Here is a 17,593-nt window from a genome sequence, read left to right on the forward strand (position 1 = left end):
TTGAAGAAAATTTACGTTTGGCCCTCTGGAAGACTTAAACTCATCTTTAGACCCCAGGGGTCGACGCCAGGACTCAGCGCCGAGGTAACACGTCTCGGTGTCATAGATCTTGGCTTCGAGTTGTCTGGCCGTACACAGCAGAGTATCCTAGGTGGCGTTGACGTGGCCGGTACCTCGGCGTCAGAATACATGGCTCCGAGCTTGGCGCCACAGATCTTGGCGCCGACCTCAGAGCCGTCAGATGATGTGCTGCGCTGTAGGTGGAGAGTTGTAGCATCAAATCATCTAGCCGCATTGGGCCGCCACCTGCTAAGTCTGCGCATAGGAGGAGATGTGAGGGAGCGGCGTGGGCCCCAGCTGTCCGCGTTGAGAGGCGGGACGCATGACAGGTGCATGCGGTCCCATGGTGCAGACGGGTGCAGGTGCTTGCTGTGCTGTGGTCCCGCCATCACATCACCTCGCTCTATGTACCAGTACCTGTTCATGGATATTCATTCATCATCTAGCCCCTACTCATGCACGTATATGTATATTCATTTCTTTAGTAAGAGCATGTTACATTTCATTGAACCATATTGTCGGGTTCATAATCCCAGGGTTCCTTGTGGACTGGCTTTCCAACAAAGGCTCGGTCCAAGCAGACAACACGCAACTCATGGGCCGGCCCAAGTATCTGGACAACAGGCCAGAAGGACGATCCAATCACCGACTGGAAGGTCTGGCCAAGGAGGAGCGACACCCGTTTTCTGACTCTGGCCCACCTTTCCGACCAGAGGGCTCACTTCGGTCTCCAGCCCACCTCCGGACGGCCTCTTCGACCGGAAGGCCTAGCCAAAGCACTACTTTCGACTCCGACCCCACGTCTCCGACCGGAGGTACGTAAAAAACCCTGCTCACTGCTCTTCTCCGACTGGCGCAATCAAAGCCGACTGGGGCCAACCAACCGGGGACGCCCGCTCGGTAAGGACCAGGGAACGAACAAAAAAAGCAAGGCAAGGCACACAAGTCAAACCACGATACCAGGGACCGTATCCTGTACACCTGTAGAAACAGTATTCTGCAACCTCCCTAACACAAACAATGTTGTAGGCGCCGACATTTTCCCTACAATAATGTGGGCGCCATTAACTCCCATACAGTGAGGCTCCCCCCATATGTCTATGGACATCGACAGTGTTGTGGGCGTCAGCATTTACCGTACCTAGTGAACATGGTGAAATTCCTCACATGCCTCTGGGCATCAACAGTATAGCAGGTACTGACATCTGCCATACCCGAACAAAACGACGCAACCTCCCACATGCATCTGACATCCAACAGTGTTGTGGGCGACTGCCATCATCCTGTACTCGTCGGCGTGGGCAACAAGGCTTAGAAGCATATGCACTCTCTCCCTCTCACTTGTAATGTCATCCCCTTCATCTATAAAAGGGGATGCGCTCTCTCCCAATATTCAAGTGATTCTAGATTCATTAGATCGACCAAGTTCACTAGCACACAACCACAGAACCGCCAAGTTCGAACCACAAGCACACGCTTGAACACTTAGCTCATAGCGGAGCTCCTGTCTCTCTCGGCCCTTCCGACCAGACCTCTTGTACCCCCCATCTTTCTCCTTCTCGTTTGTAACCCCACTGTAAACTTTGAGCACCTGGGCTCAGGAATAAAGTCACCGACTGACTCAAACTAGACGTAGGGCATGTTGCCTGAACCAGTATAAACCCTGTGTCATTGAGTGCTAGGCCACCTTCGATCACAACGTATGGCAAAACTATAAATATTTACTTGTTGGTCACTTTCTGCATCGACAGTTGGCGGCGTCCGTGGGAAAGACGTTGTATGTTCAACACTTTTTTGGTCATCGGATGGCCCACTTTTCCACCACCTTCGCCATGGCGGGCTCAGGCGACACGATTCACTTCGGCTCACTGGAATTTCCTGCACTCCCACCTATTGGGATGTGGGTTCCACCCGTCTTCGAGTCTTCCTAGGCCTTCCTCTTCGGAAGCATGGACTTTGTCGCCAACCGGCTCAGCGTACTACACCTCCATGAGGAGACTCTCGTTCCGGCACCCATCGGAGCGGCGCCCTCCATCGGCTCCAGGACGCACGACGACTTCAACGACGAGGCATCTGCGCTTTATTCCGAGCAAACTCCCTGCTCAAACCCCGCTGTGAGTAATATGCATACTGTAATTTACTCTCTATTTACTATCTCCCGTCGATTATCCGGAGGGACTGTATTTACCACATCACAAACACCATATGATCGGTTCCCCTATGGCCTCGCATCCCCCGCGGACCCGTGCGCTCGGGGACTCCGAGGGATGCTGCCGCCATCCCCCCTCACATCCGAATTCATGGGAATGTCACGCTATGCTCCTACCACTTTCCACGAACTCCCGGATGACGATGGTGAGAGCGACGGCTCCAGCGTCGGTGATGTGGCACCTAGCCACCGTCCGTCCTACGAGTGCGCTATGGCAGATGCTCTAGGACAGCCGTCGATCGTTGTAGAGTCTGCACAAACTCACACACCTCCGGACCCACGTGCAGAGGCCCTCACGTTTGCACACCGGCACACCGAGGAACTATGACAACGACGGCAAAACCAGCTACCGCCTGCATCGGCAAGATCAGTGCAGCACGTCGCGCCCCATGCGCATAACCCGGCGGGCGGCGCCCGAGGTCATGCCCGCCAAGTCCAGTGCGATATCATGAACGAGGGGAACGATCTCCCACAATTCGCTCGGGTTAGCCAGAACATCGCTGCTGCAGCAATGCTTCTACGCGGTGTTCCCGAGCCCATCAACCCCTAGGAGCGTGTAGTCTACCGAAACCTCCGGGTTCTAGTAGAAGCCGCCGTCGCTCAATAGGCGAAAAGCTCCGCATCGTGACTCCGACACGCGCCCTCTCTCCCCACCGGGGGAGCGGGGACACGCCAGACGGATCGCTCCATCCACTCATCGCTACAGCCGCCAGTTGCGGCTCGGGAGGCAGCAACCGTGCCTCGGTCTGACCTGGCGCCTGCTCCGCACCGACCACTGGTACACAAGCGGCCCGGTCCGCACCAGGACGCTTGCAGCATCATCAGCAATCGGCATCGGGCCCAACACGATGATGACACCCACCGAGCGGCGGCGAGAGTAGGCGACATGGATCCCAACCGAACCATCGAGGGGAGCGGTGAAATGTGCCCCAGGCATGGTCACCGGCCGGATGACTGGAGTCCCAACCCTGAGGGCCTAGGACGGGCCTTTGACCGGCGTATCTGGAGAGCGTCGTTCCCACAGTGCTTCCGACCACCCACCAACATCACTAAGTACACTAGGGAGACAAACCCCGGTATTTCGCTCGAAGATTTCTAGCTCGCCTACCGAGCCGGAGGGGTGGATTATGACTATTTCATCATTCAGTATCTCCCCATCTACATGGGGGAACATGTTTGAGCATGGCTTGAATTCCTCCCGCACGACAGCATCTGTGACTAGGTGGACCTCAAGAGGGTCTTCGTCGGAAATTTTTAGGGGACGTATGTCCACCCTAGAAACTCATAGGACCTCAAGAGTTGCCAGCAGGAGCCCAGCGAGTCCCTGCGGGATTACATCCGTAGGTTCTCCTAATGATGCAACTCCCTCCCTGATGTCGTTGACACGGACGTCATCAGCGCATTCCTCTCTAGGATGACCTACAAATCCCTGATCCACAAGCTTGGATGCCTGATGCCCCGTACCACCCGCAACCTACTCGACGTCACCACTAATCACACCTTCGGCAAGGAGGCAGTCGGAGCGGTCTTCAATGGGGGCCAGGACAAAGGCAAGGCCAAGCGCATCAACCAAGATGAGGGCCCCTCGACACAGAGGGGCAAGAAGAAAAAAAAGGATCGGCGTCGATCGGACAACACCACATTGGTCGTCGTGGCGGATCGCACGGGCAAGCAACCCCAATAGGGACTGCCTAACCACTTCAATAAGCTCATGGATAGTCCGTGCACCAACCACGTCTACCCTATCAAGCACCTCTACAAGGACTGTGAGCTCCTCAAAAGTTTCCTACGATAGGCCAGCGGGCCAAAAGAAGGGGACGGCAAAGAGGCGGCAGCCAAGAAAGGAGGCGCAACGGGCAAGGATGGAGATAGTTTCCCCGATGCTGAGGAATGCATCATGATCTTCGGCAAATCCGACACCATCTGGTCTAAGCGCCAACACAAGGTACGCTATAGGGAGGCATGCACCACCGAGACGGCCATCCCCTCCTTCCTTAGCTGGTCGAAATCACCGATCACCTTCGATCAAAGGGACCATCCCTCCCACATCATGAGACCAGGACACTACCCGCTCGTCGTCGACCCTATCGTTCGTAAGAAGCGTCTCACCAAGGTGTCAATGGACAGAGGCAATGGCCTCAACATCCTCTATATTGACACCCTCGATGCCATGCGCATCCCCTGGTCGAAACTCTACCTTGCGGGTTCTCCCTTCCACGGGGTGATTCTGGGAGCGTAGGCATACCCACTCGGGCAGATTGATCTGCCTGTCACATTTGGCAACCGAGCCAACTTCTGCTCGGAGGTCCTCACCTTCAAAGTGGTGGACTTCCTAGGATCCTACCACGCCATCTTGGGGCGACCATACTACGCCAAATTCATGGCAATCCCCAACTACACCTACCTCAAGCTGAAGATGCTAGGACCAAACGACGTCATCATCATGAGCAGCGCCTTCTCGCACGCCTTCATGTGTGACCCCAAGCATTTTGAGCTCACCACCATGGTCATCAACTCATTCGAGCTCCCACGGCTCGAGGAGTCATCGACCCCAGCAGTCCTAGACTGCAACAAACCAACCTCCTCGATGGCCTTCCACCCGCTCGAGGAAACCAAGGTGGTGGGAATCGACCCCACCGACCCAACCAAGACGGTGCGGATCGGGACCCAGCTCTTGGCCAAATAGGAATGCAAGCTCATCGACTTCCTATGCGCTAATCGTGATGTCTTCGCATGGTAGCCTTCTAACATGCTGGGCATACCACAGGAGGTTGCCAAGCATGCACTACGCCTCATCCTGGGCTCGAAGCCCACCAAGCAATGCCTACGTCACTTCAATGATGACAGGCGCAAAGCCATAGGCGAAGAGATCGCCAAACTCCTAGCAGCCGGATTCATCAGAGAGGTTTCCACTCCGACGGGCTTGCCAATCCTATTCTTGTTAAAAAGAAGACCAGGAAGTGGAGAATGTGCATTGAATACTGGCCTCAACAAAGCATGTCCAAAGGATCACTTTCCTTTGCCACGCATAGACCAGATAGTCGACTCCATCTCGGGTTATGAGATCCTCTCCTTTCTGGATGCCTACTTGGGCTATCACCATATCAAGATCAAAGAGTTTGATCAGCTCGCAATCTCATTCATCACCCCGTATGGTTTGTACTGCTACATAACCATGCCATTTGGCTTGAAGAATGCTAACGCCACCTACCAAAGGTGCATGCAGCAATGCTTCGTCGACCAAATTGACCCACTCGACCAGCCTAATCAGGTCGAGCGGCCAAGACCAACGATTGCCATCTATGTTGATGACATAGTGGTCAAAACAACTCAAGCTTGTGACCTGATCATAAGCTTGGCCGCAACGTTCGTGAACCTCCAAAGATTCAACATCAGGCTGAATCCCAAAAAATGTGTTTTCGGGTTCCAAAGGGGAAGCTGCTAGGATACATTATGTCCGAGCGCGGCATCGCGACCAACCCCAAAAAATCACGGCCATCTCCAATAGGGGTCCTATATGTAATGTCAAGGGCGTGCAAAGGCTCACCGGCTGTCTAGCTATCCTAAGTCGATTCATCTCTCGGTTCGGCGAACGGGAGACGCCACTCTACAAGCTCCTCAAAAGGACGGACACTTTCGTTTGGACTGAGGAAGCTTAGTAGGCCCAAGAGAGCCTCAAAGCATCCCTGACGTCAGCCCCGATCCTCATCGCTCCCGAACAGGGAGAACCCCTTCTCCTCTACATCGCGGCCAGCAACCATGCGGTAAGCGCCGTGCTGGTCATCGAAAGGGAGGAGCTGGGACATCAACTTAAGGTCCAGCGACCCGTATACTTCATCGAGGAAGTACTCATCAACCCCAAGGTCTGGTACCCCTAGGTGTAGAAACTCCTATACACCGTGCTGATGGCAACCCGAAAGCTCCTGCACTACTTCACCGACCATGAAGTTGCAGTCGTTACTTCATACCCACTCAGGGACATCATCCACAACCGTGACACCGCGGGATGGATCTCTAAGTGGGCACTCAAACTCATGGGCCACGACATGAGGTACATCCCCTATACCGCCATTAAATCTCAGGCTCTTGTGGATTTTGTCGCCGAATGGACAGAGGTATAGCTATCGACTCCAGACGTCACCCATGAGTACTAGACAGTGTATTTCAATGGGTTTGTAATGGCGCTAGGCTCGGGGGCTAGAGTGGTTCTGATCTCCCCGGACAGGAGTAGGCTCCGCTACACCATTCGCCTCCACTTTTTAGCCTCAAACAACACCGCGGAGTACGAGGCCCTCATCAATGGACTACGCATCACCATCGAGCTTGGTGCTATGCGACTCTAAGTTCACGGTGACTTGGAGCTAGTCGTTGATCAAGTCATGAAGGAGTCCTCCTACAAAAGCCCTCTCATGGTAGCATACTGCCAAGAGGTGCGCAAGCTCAAGGATAAATTCTAGGGGATCGAGCTACATCATGTCCCTCGAAGGGACAACGATGCCACCGATTTTCTTGCAAAATTGGCTGCTAGGCGGGATCCATCCCCAAGCGGGGTCTTCATCAACGACATCCATGAGCCGTCTGCCCGCATCCTAGAAGGTCCGATCCAGGCACACCCCGACGCCTAGGTGGCGCCTGAGGGCTCTGACCCCGATGCCAAGCCAGCGCCTAGGGGCTTCAACCCCAATGCTAAGCCAGCGCTCAGGGCTTCGATCCTAGTACCTCCATGACGACGTCACCCACCAACGTCGCCATATTGGCACTCAATCAAACCGATTGGCGAACACCGCTACTAGCCTACCTCCTCAAGGAGGTTCTCCTGTTCAAAAGGACTGAAGCCTAATGGATCGCTTGACGTGCCAAGACCTTTGTCGTGCTCGGTGATGAACTCTACAAATGAAGTCCATCGGGGGTACTCATGAAGTGCATCCCAACCAACCAAGGGAAGCAGCTCCTCCTCGAGGTCCATGCCAGGATCTACAAACATCACGCAGCCCCAAGGTCGCTGGTCACAAAAGCCTTTTGTGAAGGTTTTTACTGGCCCACCATGCTATGAGATGCAGAGGAGGTCGTTCGCAGGTGTGAAGGATGCCAGTTCTATGCTCGGCAAACCCATTTGCCGGCACAGGAGCTCCAAACCATCCCCATCACCTAGCCATTCGTGGTCTGGGGCCTCGACATGGTGGGACCCCTCAAAAAGGGCCCAGGCGGTTTCACTCACCTACTCATAGCAGTCAACAAGTTCACCAAGTGGATAGAGGCCAAGCCCATCACCAACATCCACTCGAAAGAGGCAGTCAAATTCTTCCTCGACATCATCTACTAGTTCGGCATTCCTAACTGTATCATCATCGACCATGGGACTAACTTCATCGGAAAGAAGTTCCTAGACTTCAGTGATGGGTACAACATCAGGATCGACTGGGCCTCAATCGAACATCCATGAAACTAATGGTCAGGTCAAGCGTGCCAATGGCATGGTCCTCTAAGGACTTAAGTCACGCATCTTCGACCGACTCAACAAATATGCCGGGCGATGGGTTATAGAGGTCCCAGCGATCCTCTAGAGCCTAAGAATGACCCCAAACCGATCCACAGGGTTCACACCCTTCTTCCTGGCCTATGGAGCTAAGGCAGTGCTACCCTCGAACCTCGACCATGGCACCCCAAGAGTGAAGGCTTTCGACCATGACCAAGCCACGGAGGCTCAGCAAGACGCAGTCGACCTGCTCAAAGAGGCCCACGAGACGACCGTCATTTGTTCCACTCGCTACCAACAAACCCTGTGTAGGTACCATGAAAGGAAGATCAGGGGGCAGATACTCAAAGTCGGCGATCTCGTACTCTAGAGGGCCCAATCAACAAAGGAAAAACACAAACTCTCTCCATCATGGGAAGGGCCCTATATGGTGACCGAAGTAATCCGACCAGGCACCTACCGACTAGAGGACAAGAATGGCGATGTTCTCACCAACACTTGGAACATTGAACAGCTACGTCGTTTTCCCCCTAAATATGGTCTCACCGCTTTTTAGTCAACACTTGCCCCTATAAAGCACCCTAGCCCGAACACTTTCAGCCCAGGTCGCTTGGGGGCTCCATAAGGGTACAATACTGAATACTACCTCTCTTTTTACTCTCTTTTTTACTGTCACATGGTAAACAAGTTTGTCCCCAAATGAAAGCACATTCCTTTTCCTTTGATTACCCTATGTAAACTTTGTTCTTACTCCTAATAGAATGCACCCCGCCACGACCTATGGTTACGAGCAACCGAGCCCCACGGGCCATGCCACAGGTTCTTAAAAAAGCTACAGCCTATGGAACTAACGGGCAGGTGCGAAAAAGAAAGGACAAAAACAAAAGCTATGCTAGGATAAAAACAAGGAACGGATAGTGATTCTATCCCAAAAACAGTACTGATATATTCATTGATACAAAAAACTACTCACACGGAGACTCACCCACAAACTCAACTATTACATTTTCTACTACTACTCCAAATACTACTATGGCCGCTCAACGACATCGCCTGAACACCAAAGGAGAAACCACGGCACACGTCGTTGGACATAACCACCACCACTGGGGCCCCGCCCGGTTTTGCTCCCTCGACTTCGGCGAGCGCAACGGGTACCTTAAGGACATCGCACCCATAGATGTTCACAGAGGAACATGGAGCTCTTGACCTTCTCATGTAGTCAAGGCAGCTCCTAGGCAGGGACACGGCTACCGAGGTATGATCGCCATGGCTAGAAGAGATCTCATCAAACTTTATGAACTGGCCAACCTAAGCAGCTGTAGGCGCGGAACCCTCCACCGGCATGATCCTAAGCAACTTCCCCTCCAACAAGGCTCGCCCGATGAAGATCCACCATAGAAAATCCACACATGACTCCATCCCGAAGAAGGCCTCGTAGATGAATCTAGCACGCCACCCCCTTTGGCGGAAGCCGCCTCTTCTTAGGCAAAGATGGCCAGCACCGCCTCGAGCAGCCTCCAGCTCAACATCGCGCTCTGGATTCATGAAAGGATATGTAAGTCCTCCCCCTCGCTCACCCACTCTCTCACTTAGGAACCGCTACGGCATATAGGCACTCTCGGTGAGGAGGAAAAAGGAGGAGAGACAATAGTTGGAGAACATGCAAAAGGACTACGATGGAGAGCCCTCTCTCTCCCCCTATTTAAGGAAGAAACGGGATAGCCAAAGAGGGGCAAAACATTAGAGCAAAAAACTATCTCCCTTCCCCCATTCAATGCAGATGGGAAACGATGGGACACACCCTGACCGATGAGACGCATGCTGACCAACGGAACGATGCCTGGTTAGACGGAACACCGCCTGGTGAGACGAGATGTTGCCTAGGTATGGCCCACCACTATCGCACGACTAGGCGCAAAAACCGAAGCGTCACCACATGCAAGCCGCTCTCCGCACCCCAGGCAGGACTTGGAAAAACCCAAAACGAGATCTCCGCCGGGAGAGACCATCGAGCTTCCTAAGTCAATCGAACGGCTCAGAAAAACACACCGAGAGATAGGTAGGGAGCAAAGGGATGCCCCATGTAGGCCATGCTGACTCCATCACGAACGACGAGCATGGGTCCTAGTCGGACATTTCTGACTGGAGCTCTCCAAACCCTGTTACTTGAGTCATCAAGGTAACACTACCAACCCCCTCTATTTCTTTATAATCATTTCATACATTCATACATGCATTCATTCCATACGCCCATACCCCCGGATGATTCAGGCCCTAAACCGCCCAGGGCTCAAGAACTAAGCATCGCACATGCAGCAAAATGCATCACAACACTCCGTATTGTGTCACGAAGCGGTAGTTGCCTAATTTGACATGAGCAACGACTGATCGGGGTTCGAAGGTCGGCCCACGATGGGCTTGAGGCCGCCCCACATCAAATAGAGCCAGGGGAGAAAAACATAGATGAGCCCCGTGCAGCCATCACCTGGTTTGCCCCGAAGCAGATAGGGTCATCTCAACCTTCTCGTTCGATCCTGAACCTCTTACCAAACCCATAGAATCTCCATCGAGGGGAGGCCATCAGGCCACCTGGGTCAGTCTCCAGAACGACCTAGGCATCTGTTGGGTTGTAGGTAAAGGAGCAGTGGAATGTCACAAGAGGGCTATGCCGACCCCATCACGAACAATGGACCTGGATTCCGCTCAATCATACCCGTTAGCGAACACACTAAGCATGTCACTTGAGCCTGAGTGATCGGGACAAGGGACAAAACTTAGGCCCTCCGGTTGAGAGAAACCAAGGATGGAGTAACGCACACAACTCAAACCAACCCCTACCAAAGCCCAACAGGGCTCAGGGGCTCAAGACATCCAAAAACCCTGGGTCTATGACTCCAAACTTGCCCCATCCAGCTACGCTTTGACTGTACACCAAATGCCTGGGTCTATGACCCCAAACTCACCCCATCTGGCTATGCTTTGACTACACACCAAACGCCTAGGTCTACGACCTCGAACTCGCCCTATCCGGCTACGCTTTGACTGCACACCAAATGCCTGGGTCTAAGACCCCGAACTCGCCCCATCAGGATCCACAAGCTCTGGCTCGCCCGATCCCTAAACTAACTAACACGGCTACGCAGGCTACACCATGGCCAGGATCCATGACTCTGGCTCGCCCGATCCCATGGCGCGCACTGACGCTAGGACCTACGAGCTCCATTTCATACGATCCCTAAACTAACTGCTTTGGCTGATTCCACGACGCACACTAATGTCAGGATCCATGAGCTCTACCTCGCCCGATCCCAAAACTAAACGCCTCGGCTACGCAATGACGCCTTGGTTGACAAACTCCGTCTCGACTGAAAAACACGCACACACGCCCGCTGACAAACACCCCTAGATGATTCTGCCCGAATCGCCCGGGGGCTACACCCGTGGGTGCGCTCGCGCGCACCCGCTGACAAAACAAAACCTCCCCCGCTGGCAACACGAAAAAAAACCCCTGGACAATTCTGCCCGAATCATCCAAGGCTCAGGGGCTACACCTGCGGGGGCGCTCGCGCGCACCCGCCGTCGAAGACAAAAAATCCCTAGACGATTCTGCCCGAATCGTCCTGGGGCTCGGAGGCTCTTGTCGGGTTCATAAACCCAGGGTCCCTCGTAGACTGGCTTCCCAACAAAGGCTCAGCCCAAGCAGACAACGCGCAACTCATGGGCCGGTCCAAGTATCTGGGCAATAGGCCAGAAGAGCGATCCAATCATCGACCGGAAGGTCTGGCCAAGGAGGAGCGACGCCTGTTTTCCGACTCCGGCCCACCTTTTTGACCGGAGGGCTCACTTCGGTCTCCAGCCCGCCTCCGGTGGCCTCTCCGACCAGAAGGCTTGGCCAAAGCACTACTTCCGACTCCGACCCCACATCTCCGACCGGGGGTACGCAAAAAACTCTGCTCACTGCTATTCTCCAACTGGCGCAATCAGAGCCGACTGGGGCCAACTGACCGGGGACGCCCGCACGGTAAGGATTAGGGAACGAACGGAGAAAGCAAGACAAGACGCACAAGTGAAACCACGATACCAGAGACCGTACCTTGTACACCTATAGAAATAGTATTCTGCAACCTCCCTGACACAAACAATGTTGTAGGCGCCGATATTTTCCCTACAGTATTGTGGGCACCATTAACTCCCATACGGTGAGGCTCCCTCCACATGCCTTTGGGCATCGACAGTGTTGTGGGCGCCGGCATTTACTGTACCGAGTAAACATGGTGAAACTCCTCACATGCCTCTGGGCATCAACAGTATAGCAGGTACCGACATCTGCCATACCCAAACAAAACGACGCAACCTCTCACGTGCATCCGACATCCAACAGTGTTGTGGGCGCCTACCATCATCCTGTACCCACCGGCGTGGGCAACAAGGCTTAGAAGCATACGTACTCTCTCCCTCTCACTTGTAAGGCCATCATCTTCATCTATAAAAGGGGATGCGCTCTCTTCCAACATTCAAGTGATTCCAGATTCATTAGATCGACCAAGTTCACTAGCACACAACTACAGAACCGCTAGGTTAGAAACATAAGCACACACTTGAACACTTAGCTTATAGCGGAGCTCCTGTCGCTCTCGGCCCTTTCAATCAGAGTCCGACCGGACCTTTTGTACCCCCATGTTTCTCCTTCTCGTTTGTAACCCCACTATAAACTTTGAGCACCTGGGTTTAGGAATAAAGTCACCGACCGACTCAAACTGGACGTAGGGCACGTTGCCTGAACCAGTATAAACCTTATGTCATTGAGTGCTAAGCCACCTCCGATCACAACGTACGACAAAACTACAAATATTTACTTGTTGGTCACTTTCTACACCGACACATATTTTACTACTTTAGTTTCAGTGTAAGTTCTGTATTTAACTGGTGTAAATTTTTGATATTTTTGAATTTGTTCCAATTTGCTTGTTATAGAACTAATTTGGTTTTTTTCTATATTTTTTTTAAACTTTGTATGTTTTATTTGATATTTTTGAATTTCTTCCAATTGGCCATTCATAGAACTAATATGTTAAAATTGTATGTTTTATTTGTTTTGTATCTGGATTTCTTTCAATTTGCATTCCCTAGAATTAAATCTGATATGTGATAATTTGTAGTTATATGTTCTCTTTAATTTGGTTCGTTAGATGCTGAGTGTGTGGCTATGGAAATCTTGTGTGACTTGGTCTTAACACTCGAATTTTGCATGGTTCTTAGAATAGAGTGTTTTAGAGGACTGTGTCACCTGGGTGTCAGGAGAGTCTAAAATACTCGAGTTGAGAGTAGACAGACCCTTCGAATAAAACTACAGCGTGGTCTTTTTTTAAAGCTCAACCAAACGTCAAATCAAATCATTTCAGTTAATTAAATTAACGTACGGTTGTTTGTTTTCTGGAGCTCGTGTGTGTCACGAAATAAGTTGCTTGAGATTGACGCGGTGCATCAATCATCTTATCTTATCTAAAGAGAAGAACAAAGACCCAATTAATGATTGCCCGGGCCAAGATGTGGCCTGCGCATATGGCATACAAATTTAACATATTAGTTCTATGAATGGCAAATTGGAAGAAATTCAAAAATATCAAATAAAACATACAAATTAAAAAAAATTATAGAATAAAAATCAGATTAGTTCTATAACAAGCAAATTGGAACAAATTCAAAAATATTAAAAATTTACACCAGTTAAATACAGAACTTACACCTAAAGTAAAGTAGTAAAATATGGTTTAATAAAATATAACCGGCTCTTACTAAAGAAATGAATATATATATATATATATATATATATATATATATATATATATATATATATATATATATATATATATATATATATATATATATATATATATACACACGTACATGAGTAGGGGCTAGATGCGGAATAGTTATCCATGAACATGTACTGGTATATAGAGCGAGGTGATGTGATGGCGGAACCACAGCACAGCATGCACCTGGACCCGTCTGCACCACGGGTCCGCATACACCTGCCATGCGTCCTGCCTCTCAACGCAGACAGCTGGGGCCCACGCTGCTCCCTCACATCTCCTCCCATGCACGGACTCAGCACATGGCAGCCCAACGTGGCTAGATGATTCGATGCTACATCTCTTCACCTGCAGCGCAACACATCATCTGACGGCTCTAAGGTCGGTGCAAAGATCTGTAGCGTCGAGCTCGGAGCCATGTATTCTGGCGTCGAGGTACTGGCCACGTCAATGTCATCTAGGATGCTCTGCTATGCACGGCCAGGCAACTCGGAGCCAAAGTCTGTGGCGCCGAGACATGTTACCTCGACGCCATGAGTCCTGACGCCGACCCCAGGGTTCAAAAGATGAGTTTAAATCTCTCAGATTACCAAACATAAATTTTCTTTTAAAAAAAACAAAATGTAAAAAAATAGGTCCGATGAAGTCCACGCAACAACACTACTAGTAGTAATATAATACAAAACTTCACTCACGCACTCATAATAAACGAATGACTCCATCAACAACTTGCAGCATCTACCATGGAATATACAGCGAAACTATGATCCCCGTTGCGTGTAAATAAAACGAAAGAACATCATGCTTTTCACAGGAGCAAAACAATTTGGACAAGTACAGCGACCTGGACTTTTGTGAATGGGATAGGTCGCCATTGACCACTGACAGGTCAAGTTTTTCCTAGCATACAGCAGAATACAGTATAGCGAGTACTGTACGCGCCCAAAGGATTTCGAGAAAGTCCAACAGCGAACCTGAAAATTCGGAGAGACTAGATTGATTTAGTGCCAGCTCAGATCCAGCAACATCTGTTATTCTCGAGCTGAAATCAGAATAATATAATATTTGTTGAATGGTGGCCATGTTTACAGCCTTGCGTCCAAGAAAACAAGGGCTCTGTTCGGCTGGACTTATTGTTGCTACGACTGATTCGTAAGGATTGATTTGTTATGAGAGAAAAATACTGTTCTATGGCTGAAAAAACAGGACGGATTCTAGTTTATAAGCTCAAACAAACAGAGCCAAAACATTTTGCGCCGTACCAAAAGACAGCAATATCTTGCAAGAAAGTGACACCGAATAAAAAAGCTACCTACGTCTTCATTGACCACGCATTTGTGTTTAATTGAACAAACATCATGTGTAAAAGTGAAGTTGCTTCTTATGTCTTTGGCAGTCTCTATTGAAGCAAAGATTTTCAAATAAACATGTGATTGCTTGCAGGTTATCCAAACATTAGATATATACAGACTTTTTGTATTGACCATAAGCAGCACTTAATTGAAGAATTTATCTAAGATGGTATGATGTGTTTTCTTTTGTTTGGTTTAGACTTGCGTATGCTAAGAGAACACACCATCTACCTTTACAAAAAGAAATCCAGTTTTGCTTATGTTAATGCTGGCTTTCAGGAGAGAACAAATCAACATGATGAATAGTTGGTGACAGGACAGAACTAGAGCTTTCCGCTCACAAATCAAAGGTCCCACTCCCTCCAAGTATTTGTCTACATTTGAGTGAGAATTGAAGCAAAACTACAAAATATGCAGCTGCTAGAACATCACTAGTAAACAGTTGTAAAGTTGTGGTACAGGTGTAGCCACAGGCCAGCAGGAAGAGAGTGAATGTCATGCTCATGTATGTGTGACTAGCAATGGCAGCCTGGCTGCCTCGCTTGATCCTTTTCTGAAGTAGGCATACAGCATCAACTGCACGATACCCAGTATGGTTCCAATACCATTTGGAATCTGAAATAGTGAAACAAACAAGATGAGCACAACTAACAGACATGCAGTTAGACACCCTTCCAATCCAAGCAAAAAATTCAACCAACAAATAGGAAACGTGAACCGTACATATATGAAGAAATCACGCAGCAGCACTCCGTATCCGAAGAATGATGCACTCATCAGAAACATAGATAATGACAAGTAGAAGGGCATGTACTCCACGCTCTTCGTCCTGATGACCAGATTCTGCCAAACAATAACGGAACGAATTTGGATCATTCATCAAAAGGTCCTAAAAGAAGACGTGGCCAAAACAAAGCCTAATAAGTGTCAGGTAAGGATATGCAAAATATTCTTCACAACACAAGCCGTAAGAATAAGAACTCACGATGATTGACAAGGGGGACGCGAACATGAATATGAGGGATGCGACGCTGAGATATCCGACGAACATCTGCCGGGTTGTGTGATCCAACAAAGTCAAACTAACAAACACAATCAGTCCGAACACCACAAAGACGGCGGCTAGGAGAGCAGAGACCTTCAGCTGCAACAAGGATAACAACTCATTCAGTACCTATCTATGTTAATGAATTCGCACAGGACTAGCAAGAACGCAGGCGGGGCACCCACCCTCTGCTTGGCGTCGGCGAAGGCGATGAAGACGGCGGTGTAGGCGAGCTGGAAGACGGCGCCGATGGAGTTGACGGTGGCGACGAGGACGACGCCGTAGGAGACGAAGGGGAGGCCGTACCACATGCAGATGAGGCAGTTGAGCAGCGAGTAGATGTACGGCATGGCCGAGAACTGCTCCGTGGACCCGTTCCGGACGATCCGCTTGAATGTGGGGCTGCAATGCAAGCGACGGGCATTACAGCTGGAACCGATTGAGGACGAAAAGAAGGGTGGGAATTCGTCGTCTTGAGAGTAATCTGCTGACAGCTCAATCAGAAGAAAGAGGGGAGGAACTTACAGTGGGGAGATGAAGAGCACGAAGGCGAAGACGTTTCCTGAAACGACGAATCACAAACAGCAATCAGCGATACTATGAGATGATGAGGAACTGCCGAGAACTCTGCCAATCAAATTCAGCAGCAAAGTTTTGGAGTCCAGGACTCGCCCAGAGCGAGAAGGGGAAGACAAGAACAGATAGAATGTCGGCTGGGTGGCTAAGTACTAACCTGCGATTCCGGCGCCGTAGCAGCAGAGGTGGCGGAAGGACGACGAGTCGGCGACGAAGCTCGTCAATGCCGGAGCAGCCCAATCCATGGTGCCTGGACGTCGAGGAGGGAAGGTACTTGCTCGGGGATCGGATCTGAATATATATATCAGCAGGAGGCTGGAGGCTGGAGGCAGGACCTACAGGAGCGGGCGCGGCGGCAGAGCCGCGAGCAGCAGCGGGGCGAGGGCGGCTGGCTGTCTGTCAGCAGCCGGGGTGGGGATTTCGCTTGTTTTGCTCGGCGTTTCCTTCCCGGTCGATCAGGGTCCTCGTCAGCCATTTGCACATGTGGGATTTGTTTTGTGGATACCATTATCCTCTCCTTTCGTCGCTCGCTGCTCACGCTGGGGGTGGGGCCGGCCGGGCCCCGGGCCTCTCACGTCGCATGGGGGTGGCGACAGGAGGCACGAGGCATATGTTGGCCACACAATCCGTTCGTGTCATGATATGCGCCTTTTTTTTATTATATTAAATAAAACACACAAGCAAACGTTGTCAAGAGAATAACGATTTTTCTATTGGTCATAAATGCAAAATACTCCCTCCGTTCCAAAATATCTGTCGTTTTTACTTTTCAAAAAATAACTTTGACAAAGTATATATTAAAAAATATTAATATTTATGGTACATAATTGATATCGTTGGAAAGATCTTTCAATCTAATTTTTTAATAAATTTATTTGGAGATACAAATGTTGCACTCATTTTCTATAAATCGAGTCAAACTTGCGGCGCGAAAACCAAAAGCGACAGATAATTTGGGACAGAGGGAGTAGGATACTTGTATTAATCCAAAAATCCTTTCCATTAGTACAATAAAAAGGTAAATATTAAATAGCATCATTACTTCAATGATCAATT

The 17,593-nt window shown here is 50.3% G+C and overlaps 1 protein-coding gene across 2 annotated transcripts; it reads right to left on the reverse strand.

Annotated features, from left to right (window-relative positions):
* Window positions 1-15,148: 15,148 nt before the first annotated feature.
* On the reverse strand, window positions 15,149-16,992 carry LOC136458340 (bidirectional sugar transporter SWEET2a-like). Of its 2 annotated transcripts, none has more exons than XM_066458292.1 (6): window positions 16,695-16,992; window positions 16,487-16,523; window positions 16,147-16,363; window positions 15,902-16,060; window positions 15,640-15,805; window positions 15,149-15,531 (listed from the first exon to the last, which is right to left on the reverse strand). In XM_066458292.1, exons 1-5 carry the CDS (start codon window positions 16,780-16,782, stop codon window positions 15,653-15,655), a joined length of 654 nt encoding a protein of 217 aa, XP_066314389.1. In that variant the 5' UTR covers window positions 16,783-16,992; the 3' UTR covers window positions 15,149-15,531; window positions 15,640-15,652. The 2 variants fall into 2 exon arrangements, with proteins under 2 accessions (XP_066314389.1, XP_066314388.1); XM_066458291.1 differs by having other exon boundaries at window positions 15,640-15,759; window positions 16,695-16,991.
* Window positions 16,993-17,593: the final 601 nt, after the last annotated feature.

The sequence above is a fragment of the Miscanthus floridulus genome, chromosome 6, assembly GCF_019320115.1.
Source record: "Miscanthus floridulus cultivar M001 chromosome 6, ASM1932011v1, whole genome shotgun sequence".
NCBI classification, from domain to species: domain Eukaryota; kingdom Viridiplantae; phylum Streptophyta; class Magnoliopsida; order Poales; family Poaceae; genus Miscanthus; species Miscanthus floridulus.

Coding starts and splice junctions, on each gene's coding strand:
- LOC136458340 (XM_066458291.1), bottom strand. CDS start 16,782: ATGGATTGGGCTGCTCCGGCATTGACGAGCTTCGTCGCCGACTCGTCG. Junction 16,524..16,694: donor CTACGGCGCCGGAATCGCAG/GTTAGTACTTAG, acceptor TCGTCGTTTCAG/GAAACGTCTTCGCCTTCGTG. Junction 15,760..15,901: donor CGTCCCCCTTGTCAATCATC/GTGAGTTCTTAT, acceptor ATTGTTTGGCAG/AATCTGGTCATCAGGACGAA.